General features: G+C 45.3%; 1 protein-coding gene across 1 annotated transcript in view; it reads left to right on the top strand.

The window, feature by feature from the left end:
• Window positions 1–14,480, top strand: part of LOC110492612 (cadherin EGF LAG seven-pass G-type receptor 1) — an 81,658-nt gene extending 67,178 nt beyond the window's left edge. The window contains exons 15-35 of the mRNA XM_036951766.1: window positions 10–193; window positions 297–398; window positions 641–735; window positions 845–1,054; window positions 2,041–2,224; window positions 2,520–2,669; window positions 2,876–3,116; window positions 3,966–4,133; window positions 6,791–6,917; window positions 7,024–7,224; window positions 7,703–7,877; window positions 10,344–10,456; window positions 10,548–10,627; window positions 10,720–10,846; window positions 11,054–11,179; window positions 12,130–12,257; window positions 12,549–12,655; window positions 12,791–12,934; window positions 13,092–13,307; window positions 13,560–13,899; window positions 14,008–14,480. Of these exons, the coding sequence (XP_036807661.1) occupies window positions 10–193; window positions 297–398; window positions 641–735; window positions 845–1,054; window positions 2,041–2,224; window positions 2,520–2,669; window positions 2,876–3,116; window positions 3,966–4,133; window positions 6,791–6,917; window positions 7,024–7,224; window positions 7,703–7,877; window positions 10,344–10,456; window positions 10,548–10,627; window positions 10,720–10,846; window positions 11,054–11,179; window positions 12,130–12,257; window positions 12,549–12,655; window positions 12,791–12,934; window positions 13,092–13,307; window positions 13,560–13,899; window positions 14,008–14,032 (3,243 nt within the window). The 3' untranslated portion in view covers window positions 14,033–14,480. The remainder of the gene's footprint in view (window positions 1–9; window positions 194–296; window positions 399–640; window positions 736–844; window positions 1,055–2,040; window positions 2,225–2,519; window positions 2,670–2,875; window positions 3,117–3,965; window positions 4,134–6,790; window positions 6,918–7,023; window positions 7,225–7,702; window positions 7,878–10,343; window positions 10,457–10,547; window positions 10,628–10,719; window positions 10,847–11,053; window positions 11,180–12,129; window positions 12,258–12,548; window positions 12,656–12,790; window positions 12,935–13,091; window positions 13,308–13,559; window positions 13,900–14,007) is intronic.

Here is a 14,480-nt window from a genome sequence, read left to right as displayed (position 1 = left end):
TGCCCTCAGGATAACTACTACCGGCCCAGGGGAAGGGACACCTGCTACCCCTGCGAGTGTTTCCAGCTCGGCGCCATGTCACGCTCCTGCCACCCCCACACGGGCCAGTGTCAGTGCAGGACGGGCGTGATCGGGCGCCAGTGCAACCGTTGTGACAACCCCTTCGCTGAGGTCACCTCCAGCGGGTGCGTGGGTAAGGCAACCTAGGACCTGGAAGCTCTTGTAGCATCTCACTAACTCATTCATTCAATTTCGGATCTAAGATAGTTTCTGCTTGGTTGTTCTCTTTTCACTAGTTGTGTATGAGGGCTGTCCCAAAGCCTTTGATGCAGGGATCTGGTGGCCAACGACCCAGTTTGGACAACCCGCTGCAATGATGTGTCCCAGGGGATCCACTGGTAAGCACAACAAGCCTTTTCAGAATGTGAAAAAATGTATTGGAATTACATAGACTTCACTGGAATTTTTCCAGACTTTATAATGTTTATACTGTTGTTGTTGTTGATTTCCTCACCGTGTCAGCCGAGAGGCAAGAGGTCAACAGAGAATCTTCACGATCGGTCCTGTTCCTTACCCTTCTCTCCCCCCCTTTCTTTCTCCTCCCCTCCATCCCTGTTTCACCCTCGCTCCTCCCCATTAGGCACGGCCATCCGCCACTGCAGCGACGAGAATGGCTGGCTGCCTCCCGATCTCTTCAATTGCACCTCTCTCACCTTCTCTCAGCTGAAAATAGAGGTATGCCTTGGTTTAAACTTTTATTCAAACCGGGAAGTCCCATTGAGATTAAAACCCTCCTTTAACATCGAGACACCTGTCTGACGTCTCCCTGACCTCTCACCTTCAGGACGAGGAGCTGCATCTCAACAGCTCCAGGATGGACGGAGAGAGGTCAAAGGGCATGGCCAGCAGGCTGCGGAGCGCCACCAACCGCACAGCGGCCCTCCAGGGCAACGACGTGAAGACGGCCTACAGCATGCTGACCCGCCTGCTGCAGTACGAGAGCCAGCAGCTGGGCTTCGACATGGCCGCCACAAGAGACGTCCACTTCCATGAGGTGGGCCGCTAGAAACATGCTTCAACTAGTGTTGAATACGCAAGTGCCACGTAGTGCACTTCCTCAACTCTCAAAATGATGTTGGAGGTGAAATAAGAAGGTAGACAGGATTAGCGATTCTTTGGCATCTCTTTTCGTTGACATCAGGAACTCATATGAACTCATAGAAATATACCCTGACATGCCTTCAAGCTCTCTGTCATACTACATCCACCCCAATTTCCTCTCACAGCACAGTTTCGGGAGACTCGCTCAGGGTTGAAAGAATGACCCACATTGTTCGTTAAATAGCTCAACTGCTTAAGGATCCTGTTAGCTTTAAGTAACTAATAGTTTCCCCAAATCCTGCTTATAGCTGGTACCGGTTTCCTAAGAGCCTGTTTCCCCGGTTGGATATTCCTCCCCCTATAGGGAATGTGATCCGGAGCCTATTATGTGGAAGTAATACAGTGCAATGATTAGCATGTTCTCTATGAGCTTTATTAAGGCCATGACCATGCTGGGCGCTAACGGCTAACTGTGTGCATTCTTGGCACCAGCCCCAGCGCTTTAGGGTGTGTTAGATACCAGAAGGTGCAGCTGGAACGGTTTAGGGGGTCAAGGACCAATCAGAGTGGAGTTTATTGAGTGATTGGACCAATGGGCGACTTGGGAGTAGTAGTTCCCCAGGGGGGGTTGGGCGTGGGGCCAGATTGCACAGGTGATGGTATGAGATGATGTCTGTATATTGACCCCCCCTTCCTGTATAGGGCAGCTCGCCTTTCCTTCTTTTGTTTTCTTTCGTCCTTTCTCTCTGTTCTGTTGGCATTGATTTCACATGCTTCATTTGGGATATATGATACAGATTATGGATTCTGTTTGTCGCTGATGTATGCAGGAATGATACCATACTAATCAGTATGGCACAGTATGACATTGGTGAATGCAGAGTATTGCATAGTATAGATATGCCGTAGGTGGATGACAAATGTGTGTAAATATTCTAGAACATGGTCCAAGCGGGCAGTGCCATCCTGGACCCTGCTAACAAGGGGCACTGGGAGCAGATCCAGCGTTTCGAAGATGGCACGGCCCTACTTCTGCATAGCTTTGAGGAGTACGCCCAAACCCTGGCCCAAAACATGAGGAAGACCTACCTGAAACCCTTCACTGTTGTCACGGACAACATGAGTGAGTCCACCTGCAGTGCAACGACACAATTATTTTCTTGCAGTAACCTGATTTGCATGGCTAATTCATGCAAAGTGATGTTACATAACCTAAAATAGTCTACTGTACCACCAATACCTCTGGTGTGTGACAAGCATAATTAACAACCTCTCTCTTTCTCTCTCTCTCTCTCTCTCTCTCTCTCTGTCTCTCTCTCTCTCTCTCTGTCTCTCTCTCTCTCTCTCTCTCTCTCTCTCTCTCTCTCTCTCTCTCTCTCTCTCTCTCTCTCTCTCTCTCTCTCTCTCTGTGCTCACAGTTGTTTCTGCGGATTACTTGGACTCGTCCAATCCAGAACAGGCAAACATCCCGCGTTTCCAAGAGATCCAGGCCTATCCAAAAGAGATGGAGTCCTCCGTCCACTTCCCAGAGTTCCCAACACAGCACGAGCAGCCGGTGGGGGTTAAAGGTGGGCTTAAAGGGGTGGATACGGCATGGACTTTTTGGGTTTCACCATGCAGCCTTCATAACGTAATAGTCCATGAATTAAGTCTGAGCTGTTGCACTGCGTCAACCGTTTGTCAAGTTCTTCAACCAGTCTTGGTAGTGTTTTTTTATATGTGTGTGTGATTGATTGATTTCATTCATTCATTTATTGTCATAATATCATTACAGCAGTCTCCACGGCACCAGCCAGAGACTCAACAGCCACAGACGACCCCATAGCAACAGCCACAGACGCCTCTCCTGTCCAGACTGAGTCCACTGACTCCTCCACTGTCGGTCACCAGGCGTCTGCCAAGAAGAAGCGTCACGCTGAGGTCCCAGGCCCTCTCCCTGTTGCCGTGGTGATCATCTATAGGACCCTGGGACAGCTCTTGCCTGAAAACTACGACATTGATCGTAGGAGCCTGAGGTACTTCTTACATTTCCTCCTCAGTCTTACCACATAAAACACGTTGGTTGTCTTTAAAATATGCTGTCTAGTGTATAATTCAAAGATCTTACACAGTGCCGTGTGTACGACATGCGACGTGCTTCGCCGCACACAGAACACATAAACAACTGTTCTCTCCTTGACAGTTACCTTGTATAGAATGTGTGCGCGTTTCTGCAGTTGTGTGTGTGTGTACAAGGAGGTTCAATTCTATCATGCTTTTAGTGCTGTTAGTCAAATCAAATCAAACTTTATTTGTCACATGCGCCAAATACAAGTGTAGACCTTACCGTGAAATGCTTACTTACAAGCTCTTAACCAACAGTGCAGTTCCAAAAAATATATTTACCAAGTAGACTAAAGTTTTAAAAAAAAAATACAAAAAATAAAAGTAACACAATAAGAATAACAATAATGAGGCTATATACAGGGTGTACCGGTACCGAGTCAGTGTGTGTGGGTTAGTTGAGGTAATTTGTACATGTAGGTAGGGGTGAAGTGATTATGCATAGATAATAAACAGTGAGTGGCAGCAGTGTACAAAAAGGAGAGGGAGGGGGTGTTACTGTGTGTCCTTTTGTTTTGGACTAGTTTTCATTGTGGTAGATGTTTTTACTGCTGTGGTCCTGCCTCTGTAACCAGAACCTTACGGTGAGTCATTCTCGATAAGAATGTATTTTGGAATACTACAGTCAATGTAAACACACGTCACCTGTGTGTGTGTGTGTGTGTGTGTGTTTGTGTGTGTGTGTGTGTGTGTGTGTGTGTGTGTGTGTGTGTGTGTGTGTGTGTGTGTGTGTGTGTGTGTGTGTGTGTGTGTGTGTTTAGACTCCCCAACCGGCCCATCATCAACACCCCAATTGTGAGCACGGTGGTTCACAGTGAGAGGGTACCCTTCACCATTCCTCTTGCACAACCCATCACCCTGGAATATAGACTACTGGAGACAGAGGAGAGGACCAAACCTGTCTGTGTCTACTGGAATCATTCCATGGCGTGAGGATGAGTATACCTATCAATGCTCTTATTTATAAAGTGGTTCCTCAATTAGAAGTTTTGACACTTCGAGGTCATTTGTGGTTTAGTACGGTACCCTGCGTTACTGCTTCATTGCTCCAGACCACCACAAGGGGGAGTTAGAGCACTGATGATGCTTTTGGGTCCCAAGGTGCTAAATGTGTCTCTATCTGACAATGAACGGGCGATATAAACCTAAATAGAAAATTGTGCACGGACTTCGAAATTGAATTTCAATGAACTGAATGATGAGGATGAAGAAAGTGATTGAATTTAGAACAATGTTTTAAGAATTGCTATTCCTCTGTCCTGCAGCGCACACCCATAAAAAAGACACTTGTTTTTTTGGGGGGGTGTCAGAAGAAACTGTAGCTGGACTGTTAGCATATTCCTTACTAAAACAGTGCTGTTGTGCAAATGGAATAGACAACAGGTGGAAATTATAGGCAATTAGCAAGACACCCCCAATAAAGGAGTGGTTCTGCAGGTGGTGACCACAGACCACTTCTCAGTTCCTATCCTTCCTGGCTGATGTTTTGGTCACTTTTGAATGGTGGCAGTGCTTTCACTCTAGTGGTAGCATGAGACGGAGTCTACAACCCACACAAGTGGCTCAGGTAGTGCAGCTCATCCAGGATGGCACATCAATGCGAGCTGTGGCAAGAAGGTTTGCTGTGTCTGTCAGCGTAGTGTCCAGAGCATGGAGGCGCTACCAGGAGACAGGCCAGTACATCAGGAGACGTGGAGGAGGCCGTAGGAGGGAAACAACCCAGCAGCAGGACCGCTACCTCCGCCTTTGTGCAAGGAGGAGCAGGAGGAGCACTGCCAGAGCCCTGCAAAATGACCTCCAGCAGGCCACAAATGTGCATGTGTCTGCTCAAACGGTCAGAAACAGACTCCATGAGGGTGGTATGAGGGCCCGACGTCCACAGGTGGGGGTTTTGCTTACAGCCCAACACCGTGCAGTACGTTTGGCATTTGCCAGAGAACACCAAGATTGGCAGATTCGCCACTGTGCTCTTCACAGATGAAAGCAGGTTCAGCAGGTTCCACCAACGCCACGTTGCACCACAGACTGTCCAGGAGTTGGCGGATGCTTTAGTCCAGGTCTGGGAGGAGATCCCTCAGGAGACCATCCGCCACCTCATCAGGAGCATGCCCAGGCGTTGTAGGGAGGTCATACAGGCATGTGGAGGCCACACACACAACTGAGCCTCATTGTGACTTGTTTTAAGGACATTACATCAAAGTTGGATCAGCCTGTAGTATGGTTTTCCACTTAATTTTGAGTGTGACTCCAAATCCAGACCTCCATGGGTTGATAAATTTGATTTCCATTGATCATTTTTGTGTGATTTTGTTGTCGGCACATTCAACTATGTAAAGAAAAAAGTATTTAATAAGAATATTTCATTCATTCAGATCTAGGATGTGTTATTTTAGTGTTCCCTTTATTTTTTTGAGCAGTGTATAAGCAAGTTATGTCTGCTAAGTAATCAAGTTGATGGCACAGTCATATAACCTACATAAAACTGAGTGACTCACTCCTTCATGGCTTTGGATCAAAATAAATAAGTAGCAACAGTCTTTCTGATAGACTTTAATAAAGAAATGTTTTGGTTATCCTGACCTGGATGCCATGTAGTTTATTCTCTAAAAGTACAGATATTACCATGGTCTCTTGCGCATGTCATTTTCCAGATTTGCCCTAACCTAAAATGCCCCTTAGATATTCATTTAGAATCCCCCAATCCTATACATGTAATTATTGGCCAAGAGCCATGTAGATTGCAAAATAGTTGGGAAGAGATTTTCGATGGCACATGGTTTATGAATTGACACGCAATGTTCCGTTCCTCCTGAAATCCTCCTGAAACAGTCAAATGCGTTCTCTCCGTCGCCCACGCGCACTTTAAACATTTGGATAATAAAGCGTTTGAAGGCTGACATTGGTTGTTTTTATGCATTCGTGAATTAAAGCGCTCTAGCTGACACGCTGTGGTTCATCTGATGAAGGTGCACATGGGCCTATTTATATAATGAATATGAATTCGGAAGGCAGAAATGATTAAATAATAAAGCATTAGACCTCTCACTGAAGGTGCCAGTCATACAAAGTTAAACTTAAATCCGAACTGGTTGGAGATAAGAGTACATGGCCATAAAGCCTAGATCATTTTTCAAGTTGTTCAAACATTCATAGATGACCAGCAGGGTCAATAATATAAACAGTGGTTATAGGAGGGTGCAAACCGGTAAGCACCTTGGGAGTAAATGCCAGTTGGCTTTTCATAGCCGAGCATTGAGAGAGAGAGAGAGAGATCAAGTGAATTAAGCTAAATTTCTTAAAATCAATCCCATTTACCATGTTCTTGCAAAAAAACGTTTTAAATTCTCTAGCACAGCCAATATTAAATACTGTTAAATGCTTCTCAAATATGCCCCCTGGTGGTCAAACTAGCACTAACTAGCATTAATAGCAACAATGGCTGACAATGAAAGCTCGCAAGGTGTCCTGCAGTACAACGCAACTTTTACTGGAAGAACCACTGTAGGTTTTACAATGGAGTTTAGCTAGATTCTGTTGAAAAATGGAGAAAAAAAATCATACCCAACAATCTCTGTTTTGTGTCCAGGGTTCAAGGAACGGGAGGCTGGTCTGCCAAGGGGTGTGAGCTGGTGTTCAGGAACAGCACTCACATCAGCTGCCAGTGCAGTCACATGTCCAGCTCTGCTGTGCTCATGGACATCTCCAAAAGAGAGGTACTGCCCTGAGCCCTCTACCCCACACACTAGGTCAGCTTTAATGTTATTATTTTATAACTTGGATTATTTGATCTGACCTCCTATTCTGTGTTTACCTCCTCAGCATGGGGAGGTCCTACCCCTGAAGATCATCACCTACACCACTGTGTCAGCATCGCTATTGGCCCTCCTCATCACCTTCCTCCTCCTGGCCATCCTCCGGAAGCTCCGCTCCAACCTCCACAGCATCCACAAAAACCTGGTGGTGTCCATCTTCCTCTCTGAGCTCGTCTTCCTCTTCGGAATCAACCAGACTGAGAATGTGGTGAGGGCCTAGCACGTGACCCTGAGGCACACCCCAAAGAACACTCTCTCTTTGTCTTATTTCTTTATTATAGACTCTCCACTTATTGATATACCTGCAGGATAAAACGTAGTCTCTACTGTAAATATATTGGTTTACAGCATTGTGTGGAGGGGAACTCCAAGAGGAAGGCTACAGAGCTAGCCTTGGGTCTCCTCTCCCCTCCACAACTTTGAAATGCATTTGTCTTTTAATGGTAGTGAGTTGTGACTGTATTGGCTGTGCCTGATCATCTTAGTGGCTTTATCTTGGATAATAATAGTTCTGTTTCTGTCTGGCAATGTGTAGAGTTGGCCTTAGCGATCGCATTGTGTTCTGTTGTTATAGATTAGAAGTTACTGAACCCGACTTATTTCACAGAGGGCCCAACAGACATTTGGCACAGATTTATTTTAAAACGGGGTCTTTAATCATCTTTCCCAACCACTCTGTCCCTCAGTTCACGTGTACAGTGGTAGCCATCCTGCTGCACTACTCCTACATGTGTACATTTGCCTGGATGTTCGTGGAGGGACTTCACATCTACCGCATGCTGACTGAGGTCCGCAACATCAACCATGGCCACATGAGATTCTACTATGCCATTGGCTGGGGCATTCCTGCCATTATCACCAGTGAGTGAGACGCATACACTCTCTCTCTCACACACACTCCCCACCGACACACACACACAGACAGACACACAGACACGCATGCAAACAAATACATTCCCGCTCATTTTATGCACACAAAGACAGAGGGGGACACAGATGCATGGAAAAAACATACCGAACGTAACCACACCCCTGGACTTTTCCCACATTGTTGTGTTACAGCCTGAATTTAAAATGGGTTACATTGAGATTTTGTGTCACTGGCCTACACACAATACCCCATAACGTCAAAGTGGAATTATGTTTCATTAGAATTTTTTTACAAATGAATTAAAAATGAAAGCCTGAAATGTCTTGAGAGACAATAAGTATTCAACCCCTTTGTTATGGCAAGCCTAACTTAGTTTGGGAGTAAAAATGTGCTTAACTAGTCACAGAATAAGTTTAACATGATTTTTGAATGACTACCTCATCTCTGTACTCCAGATAACAATTATATAATGTAAGGTCCCTCAGTCGAGAAGGGAATTTCAAACACAGATTCAACCACAAAGACCAGGGAGGTCTTCAAATGCCTCACAAAGGGGACCTAATGGTAGATTGAAAAAAATATATATTAAAAAAACAGACATTGACATTCCCATTTGAGCATGGTTAAGTTATTAATTACACTATCAATAAATCCAGTCACAGCAAAGATACAGGCGTCCTTCCTAACTCAGTTGCCGTAGAAGATGACAACCGCTCAGGGATGTCACCATGAGGCCAATGGTGACTTTAAAACAGTTCCAGTTCAATCGCTGTGATAGGAGAAAACTGAGGATGGATCAACAACACTGTAGTTACTCCACAATACTAACTAAACTACAGTGCCTTGCGAAAGTATTCGGCCCCCTTGAACTTTGCGACCTTTTGCCACATTTCAGGCTTCAAACATAAAGATATAAAACTGTATTTTTTTGTGAAGAATCAACAACAAGTGGGACACAATCATGAAGTGGAACGACATTTATTGGATATTTCAAACTTTTTTAACAAATCAAAAACTGAAAAATTGGGCGTGCAAAATTATTCAGCCCCCTTAAGTTAATACTTTGTAGCGCCACCTTTTGCTGCGATTGCAGCTGTAAGTCGCTTGGGGTATGTCTCTATCAGTTTTGCACATCGAGAGACTGACATTTTTTCCCATTCCTCCTTGCAAAACAGCTCGAGCTCAGTGAGGTTGGATGGAGAGCATTTGTGAACAGCAGTTTTCAGTTCTTTCCACAGATTCTCGATTGGATTCAGGTCTGGACTTTGACTTGGCCATTCTAACACCTGGATATGTTTATTTTTGAACCATTCCATTGTAGATTTTGCTTTAGATTTTGCTTTATGTTTTTTTATGTTCATTGTCTTGTTGGAAGTTAAAAAAGTTTGAAATATCCAATAAATGTCGTTCCACTTCATGATTGTGTCCCACTTGTTGTTGATTCTTCACAAAAAATACAGTTTTATATCTTTATGTTTGAAGCCTGAAATGTGGCAAAAGGTCGCAAAGTTCAAGGGGGCCGAATACTTTCGCAAGGCACTGTAAAAGCCTCTACAGAATAACAAATATTCCAATTCATGCATCCTGTTTGCAACAAGGTACTAAAGTAAAACGGACAAAAATGTAACAAAGGAATCATCTCTATGTCCTGAACACAAAGTATTATGTTTGGGGCAAATCCAACACAACGTTCCACATATTTTCAAGCATGGTGGTGGCTGCATCATGTTATGGGCATGCTTGTCATCGGTAAGGACGAGGGAGTTTTTTTAGGATAAAAAGAAACGGAATAGAGCTAAGCACAGACCAAATCCTAGAGGAAAACCTGGTTCAGTCTGCTTTCCAACAGACACTGGGAGAGAAATTCATCTTTCAGCAGGACAATAACCTAAAGCAAATGGCCAAAACTACACTGGAGTTGCTTACCAAGATGACATTGAATGTTCCTGAGTGGTCTAGTTACAGTTTTGACTTAAATCGGCTTGAAAATCTATGGCAAGACTTGAAAATGGCTCTCTAGCAATGATCAACTTGACAGAAGTTGAATAATTTTTTGCAAATATTGTACAATCCAGGTGTGGAAATCTCTTAGAGACTTACCCAGAAAGACTCCCAGCTGTAATCCTTGATGATTCTAACATTTATTGATAAATCTGCAAAAATGTATGAAAATATGTTTTCGCTGTCTTTGGGGTATTGTGTGTAAAATCTATAACACAACAAAATGTGGAATAAGTCAAGGGGTATGAATACTTTCTGAAGGCACTGTACTCTTCAAGCCAGGGATGGGGTCAATTCCCCCCCCAAATTCCTGTCAGTTCGGGAAACTAAACCAAATTCGAATCCCGCATTTTCCTAATTGAAAAGCATTGAAGGGAATTGGAATTTCAGTGTAGTTCCTGAATTGACAAAAGGAATTGGAATTGACTAACTGTATGTGTTTTCCTGTCTTGTAGGCCTGGCAGTAGGGTTGGATCCTCAGGGTTATGGTAACCCAGACTTCTGTTGGCTTTCTGTCCACGACACACTCATCTGGAGCATCGCTGGGCCCATCGCTGTCATAGTACTGGTGAGTGTGTGTTTCGGCCACTCTTTATTTGTTGTACTATACTGTATTGGTTATGGCTGTTATTCATCTCCATCTCATGTATCTCCCTTAGGTCAACATGACTTTATTCTTCCTGGCCGCCAAGGCCTCGTGCGGAAAGAGACAGTGGACATTTGAGAAGTCTGGAGCAATGTGAGTACTTCGAAACAGGATAGGGTTTAGAAAATAGTTGGCACAACGTGTCGGCTGGATTCCATTCAAAAATAACAACCTCTCCTCTCCAGCTGTTCTCTACGCATAGCCTTCGTCCTCCTGTTGCTCATCAGTGCTACCTGGCTCCTGGGCCTCATGGCAGTCAATAGTGATGTACTCTCCTTCCACTACCTCTTTGCCATCTTCAGCTGCCTCCAGGTATTTGTCTTTTTGCCTTGTCATAAAAAAAGTACTTCAAAATCCCTGAAATACATTGGCTCTGTTTATCTGACATGCAATTCTCTCGCTCTTGCGCTCTCTTGCGCTTTCTCTCTCTTTCTCTCTCTCTCTCTCTCTCTCTCTCTCTCTCTCTCTCTCTCTCTCTCTCTCTCTCTCTCTCTCTCTCTCTCTCTCTCTCTCTCTCAGGGTGTGTGCATCTTCTTCTTCCTCTGTATTTTCAACAAGGAGGTGAGGATCAACCTGAAGAACGTCCTGACAGGGAAAAAGTCCATCGTGGAAGATTCTACTGCCACCCGCACCACTTTACTCACAGTATGTACACATCAGTCAATATCTAAGTGTACTAAACCTGTCTACATTCAAATCCCCTAGAGTCGATAATCGAATTAGCATAATACACATTTCCCTAATACCGGAAAGGTGAGACTTCCATGAAAACAGACCGGTCGGTTGTTTTTCTCTAGGACGCCCACAAGCCTCACAAGACTCATCTGAAGGTAGCCCAGTATCAGTTTGAAAAATGATTGGAAGCATACACTGAGTGTACAAAACATTAAGAAAACCTGCTCTTGCCATGACATAGAAATGATCAGGTGAATCCAATTTGAAGCTATGGTCCCTTATTGATGTCACTTTCAATCAGTGTAGATGAAGGGTAGGAGACACGTTAAAGAAGGATTTTTATGCCTTGGGACAATTGAGAAATGGATTGTGAATGTGTGCCTTTCAGAGGGTGAATGGTCAAGACAAGATTTAAGTGCCTTTTGAATGGGGTATGTTACACAGGAGTAGGTGCCAGGCGCACCGGTTTGTTTCAAGAACTGCAACCCTGGTGTGTTTTTCACACTCAACAACAGTTTCCTGTGTGTCTCAAGAATGGTCCACCACCCAATGGACATCCAGCCAACTTGACAGAACTGTGGGAAGAATTGGAGTCAACATGGGCCAGCATCCCTGTGGAACGCTTTCGAACACCTTGTAGGGTCCTTCCCCCGATGAATTGAGGCTTTTCTCAGGGCAACCATTTTTTTGATGATCATTCTTTCATACTTACAGGGGTCCTACATTTCTAAATGGTATGACCTTGGTGTGACCTTCTTAAAACAATGGCATATGTTAGCTCAGTAGAAACCCAGCCACGGACCCTTTGATCTTATGGAGATAAATACTAGATATTCAACATAAAGGGGATCACATAAACATTACCTGATGCTGCTGATGGTGACGATTCAACCCACATTCTACCTCTTTGATGCCCCCAGCGTTCTTTAAACGGTAAGTACTCGTTCACGGAGGAGGACGGTTTGTACCGCACGGCCATTGGAGAGTCCACTGCCTCCCTGGAAAGCACGATCAGATCAGCCCACAGCCTCAGCAGCAGCCAGGCCAGGTAACTCACTGGGTGGCAGTTGGGTTGTACTGAAACTGGGTTTTAATTAGGGTTGCAAAACTCCAGTAACCTTCCCATATTCCCAGCTTTCTAAGAAAGCCCTATTGGAGGATTCTGGATTTCCTGCTTATTCCCCCCTGATTCCAGGAATGTTCCAACCAGTATTTCGGGAAAACCTGGGAATTTTGGGAAGGTTACCGGAATGTTGCAACCCTAGTTCGACTGGAACAAAATTGTTGTTCATGTTCAAATGATTATTTCTGTACTCATCATGTTTCTTTCTTCCTACAGGAATGGCTCGGAGCAAAAGCATACTACATCCTCCCGCTCAGCCAAAAAGAGTTACAGTGGGGAGGGAGACTCCTCCATCTTCATCCGCAAGCGTTCCAAGAAAGATAGTACGAGTCTTATGCACAAACTGCATGTCATCTGTTTTTAGTCTGATCCCGATACTTGTCATGCCATTGGCTGCTTGGGCCTACATTTCAGATGTCCGATAGTAAGTAATAGCTCGTGTGTTTCCGTGGTGACAGATTCGGACTCGGACAGCGAGCTCTCGGTGGATGAGCACAGTAGCTCCTACGCCTCGTCCCACTCCTCAGACAGTGATAATGACAGAGGGAGCCGCAAACATAGGTGGAACAACGAGAGACCGCCCCAGCACAGTACACCCAAAGGTAACGGGACTCAAGTTCAAACACACGCACGCACGCACGCACACACACACACACACACACACACACAAATGGATTTCAATAGAACTATATGACATAAAATCTCAGATTCATTTTTAGGCGAATCTCATATAAACAGTTTATTTTGATACTTTTGTAGTGGATACGGCGGCCAATCACATGAAACCTCACCGGCCAGTTGAGCCGCCGACAGTCAGTGAGAGCGAGGAGCCCTGCGGGTTGGAGACGCTGCGTATGGAGACCAAGGTCAACGTGAAGCTCCACCAGGACAGAAAAGGCAATGGGGAGTCACCCTCCCAGAACGGTAGCGCCCCTCCCAGCTCACCTGACAGCAACCAGACAGAGAAGAGAAGGGGTGAGAGAGAGAGAGACAGACTCCGATCTGACCATTCAGGCCCTTTATAATTGACCTTTTTCAAGAATGTTCCAAATCAAATGAATTGTGCGACTGAATCCCCATGTCAACGTTCTGTGTTATGTTTTGCTATCCAAATAAGTTGTGTGTGTGTGTGTGTGTGTGTGTGTGCCTCTGTGTGTGTTTACTTGCATGACTGACTGTGGTCTGTACACTCACCCTTTGTGTGCGCGTGTTTGCATCCTCTGTCAGGCATTCTGAAAAACAAGATCACTTACCCTCCCCCGCTGACTGACAAGAACATGAAGAATCGCCTGCGGGAGAAATTGAGCGACTACAACCCCCCCACCATCTCCCCCAGAACTACCCCAGTCCCTATCCCCCCATCTCCCGTCTCCCCCCGTCTTTGCGCTGTGACCGGGGGAAACCGGGTCCTCATCAAACCCCCACCTCGCCCACCCGTGCCTCCATGCCCTCCGTTGTCTCCACAGGACCTGCGCAACGGGTTTGTCATGACAACGACGAGGACGACAATGTCGCCATTGGTCAATGGTGTCAACGGGGTTCAATACGCCCAAGACTCAGACTCAGAGTGAGTGGTAACGAGATACTGGCAGCCATGTTGCATGTCTATCAGATATGTTGGATAATATGTCAATCACTTTCTGACTTTAAAAACTCTCTCTGTCTCTCTCAACAGTGGTAGCAACGAAACCTCAATCTGACCTGGATGGAGTTCCAGGTAGACAACCAAGGAAGAAGGGCTACTGCGCTAATACCATATGTGGGATTCAAGGGTCACTATGACCCATTCCAGTAGGCCACAGGACCCCTAAACTCATATGAAGATCAGTTGCCTGCCCGCAGACAGTTGCCTGCCCAAGGGAAAAAGGGAAGAAAGTGTTGGACTAAATCCCATAGGACAGCGTGAAACTACATGTCCCAGCATGCAGCAGTGAGTTGGAAAAACAAAATGATGCACTTCACAGCACGGCCACCAAGTGGCACTGTCTGTAGTTATTCAGTGCAGGCGGCATCAGACAGCAGGTTGGGATTGAAGACTTTTCTATCACCAGATGTGCCACGATGTGACGCTGACCTCATGAATCAGTAAGACTAAGTGCCCAGCTGTGTTTGCCCACAGAGGCAGAAACATAAAAAAAAACAAATCAA

The sequence above is a fragment of the Oncorhynchus mykiss genome, chromosome 2, assembly GCF_013265735.2.
Source record: "Oncorhynchus mykiss isolate Arlee chromosome 2, USDA_OmykA_1.1, whole genome shotgun sequence".
NCBI classification, from domain to species: Eukaryota; Metazoa; Chordata; class Actinopteri; order Salmoniformes; family Salmonidae; genus Oncorhynchus; species Oncorhynchus mykiss.
This window is presented reverse-complemented; position numbering and strand designations above follow the sequence as displayed.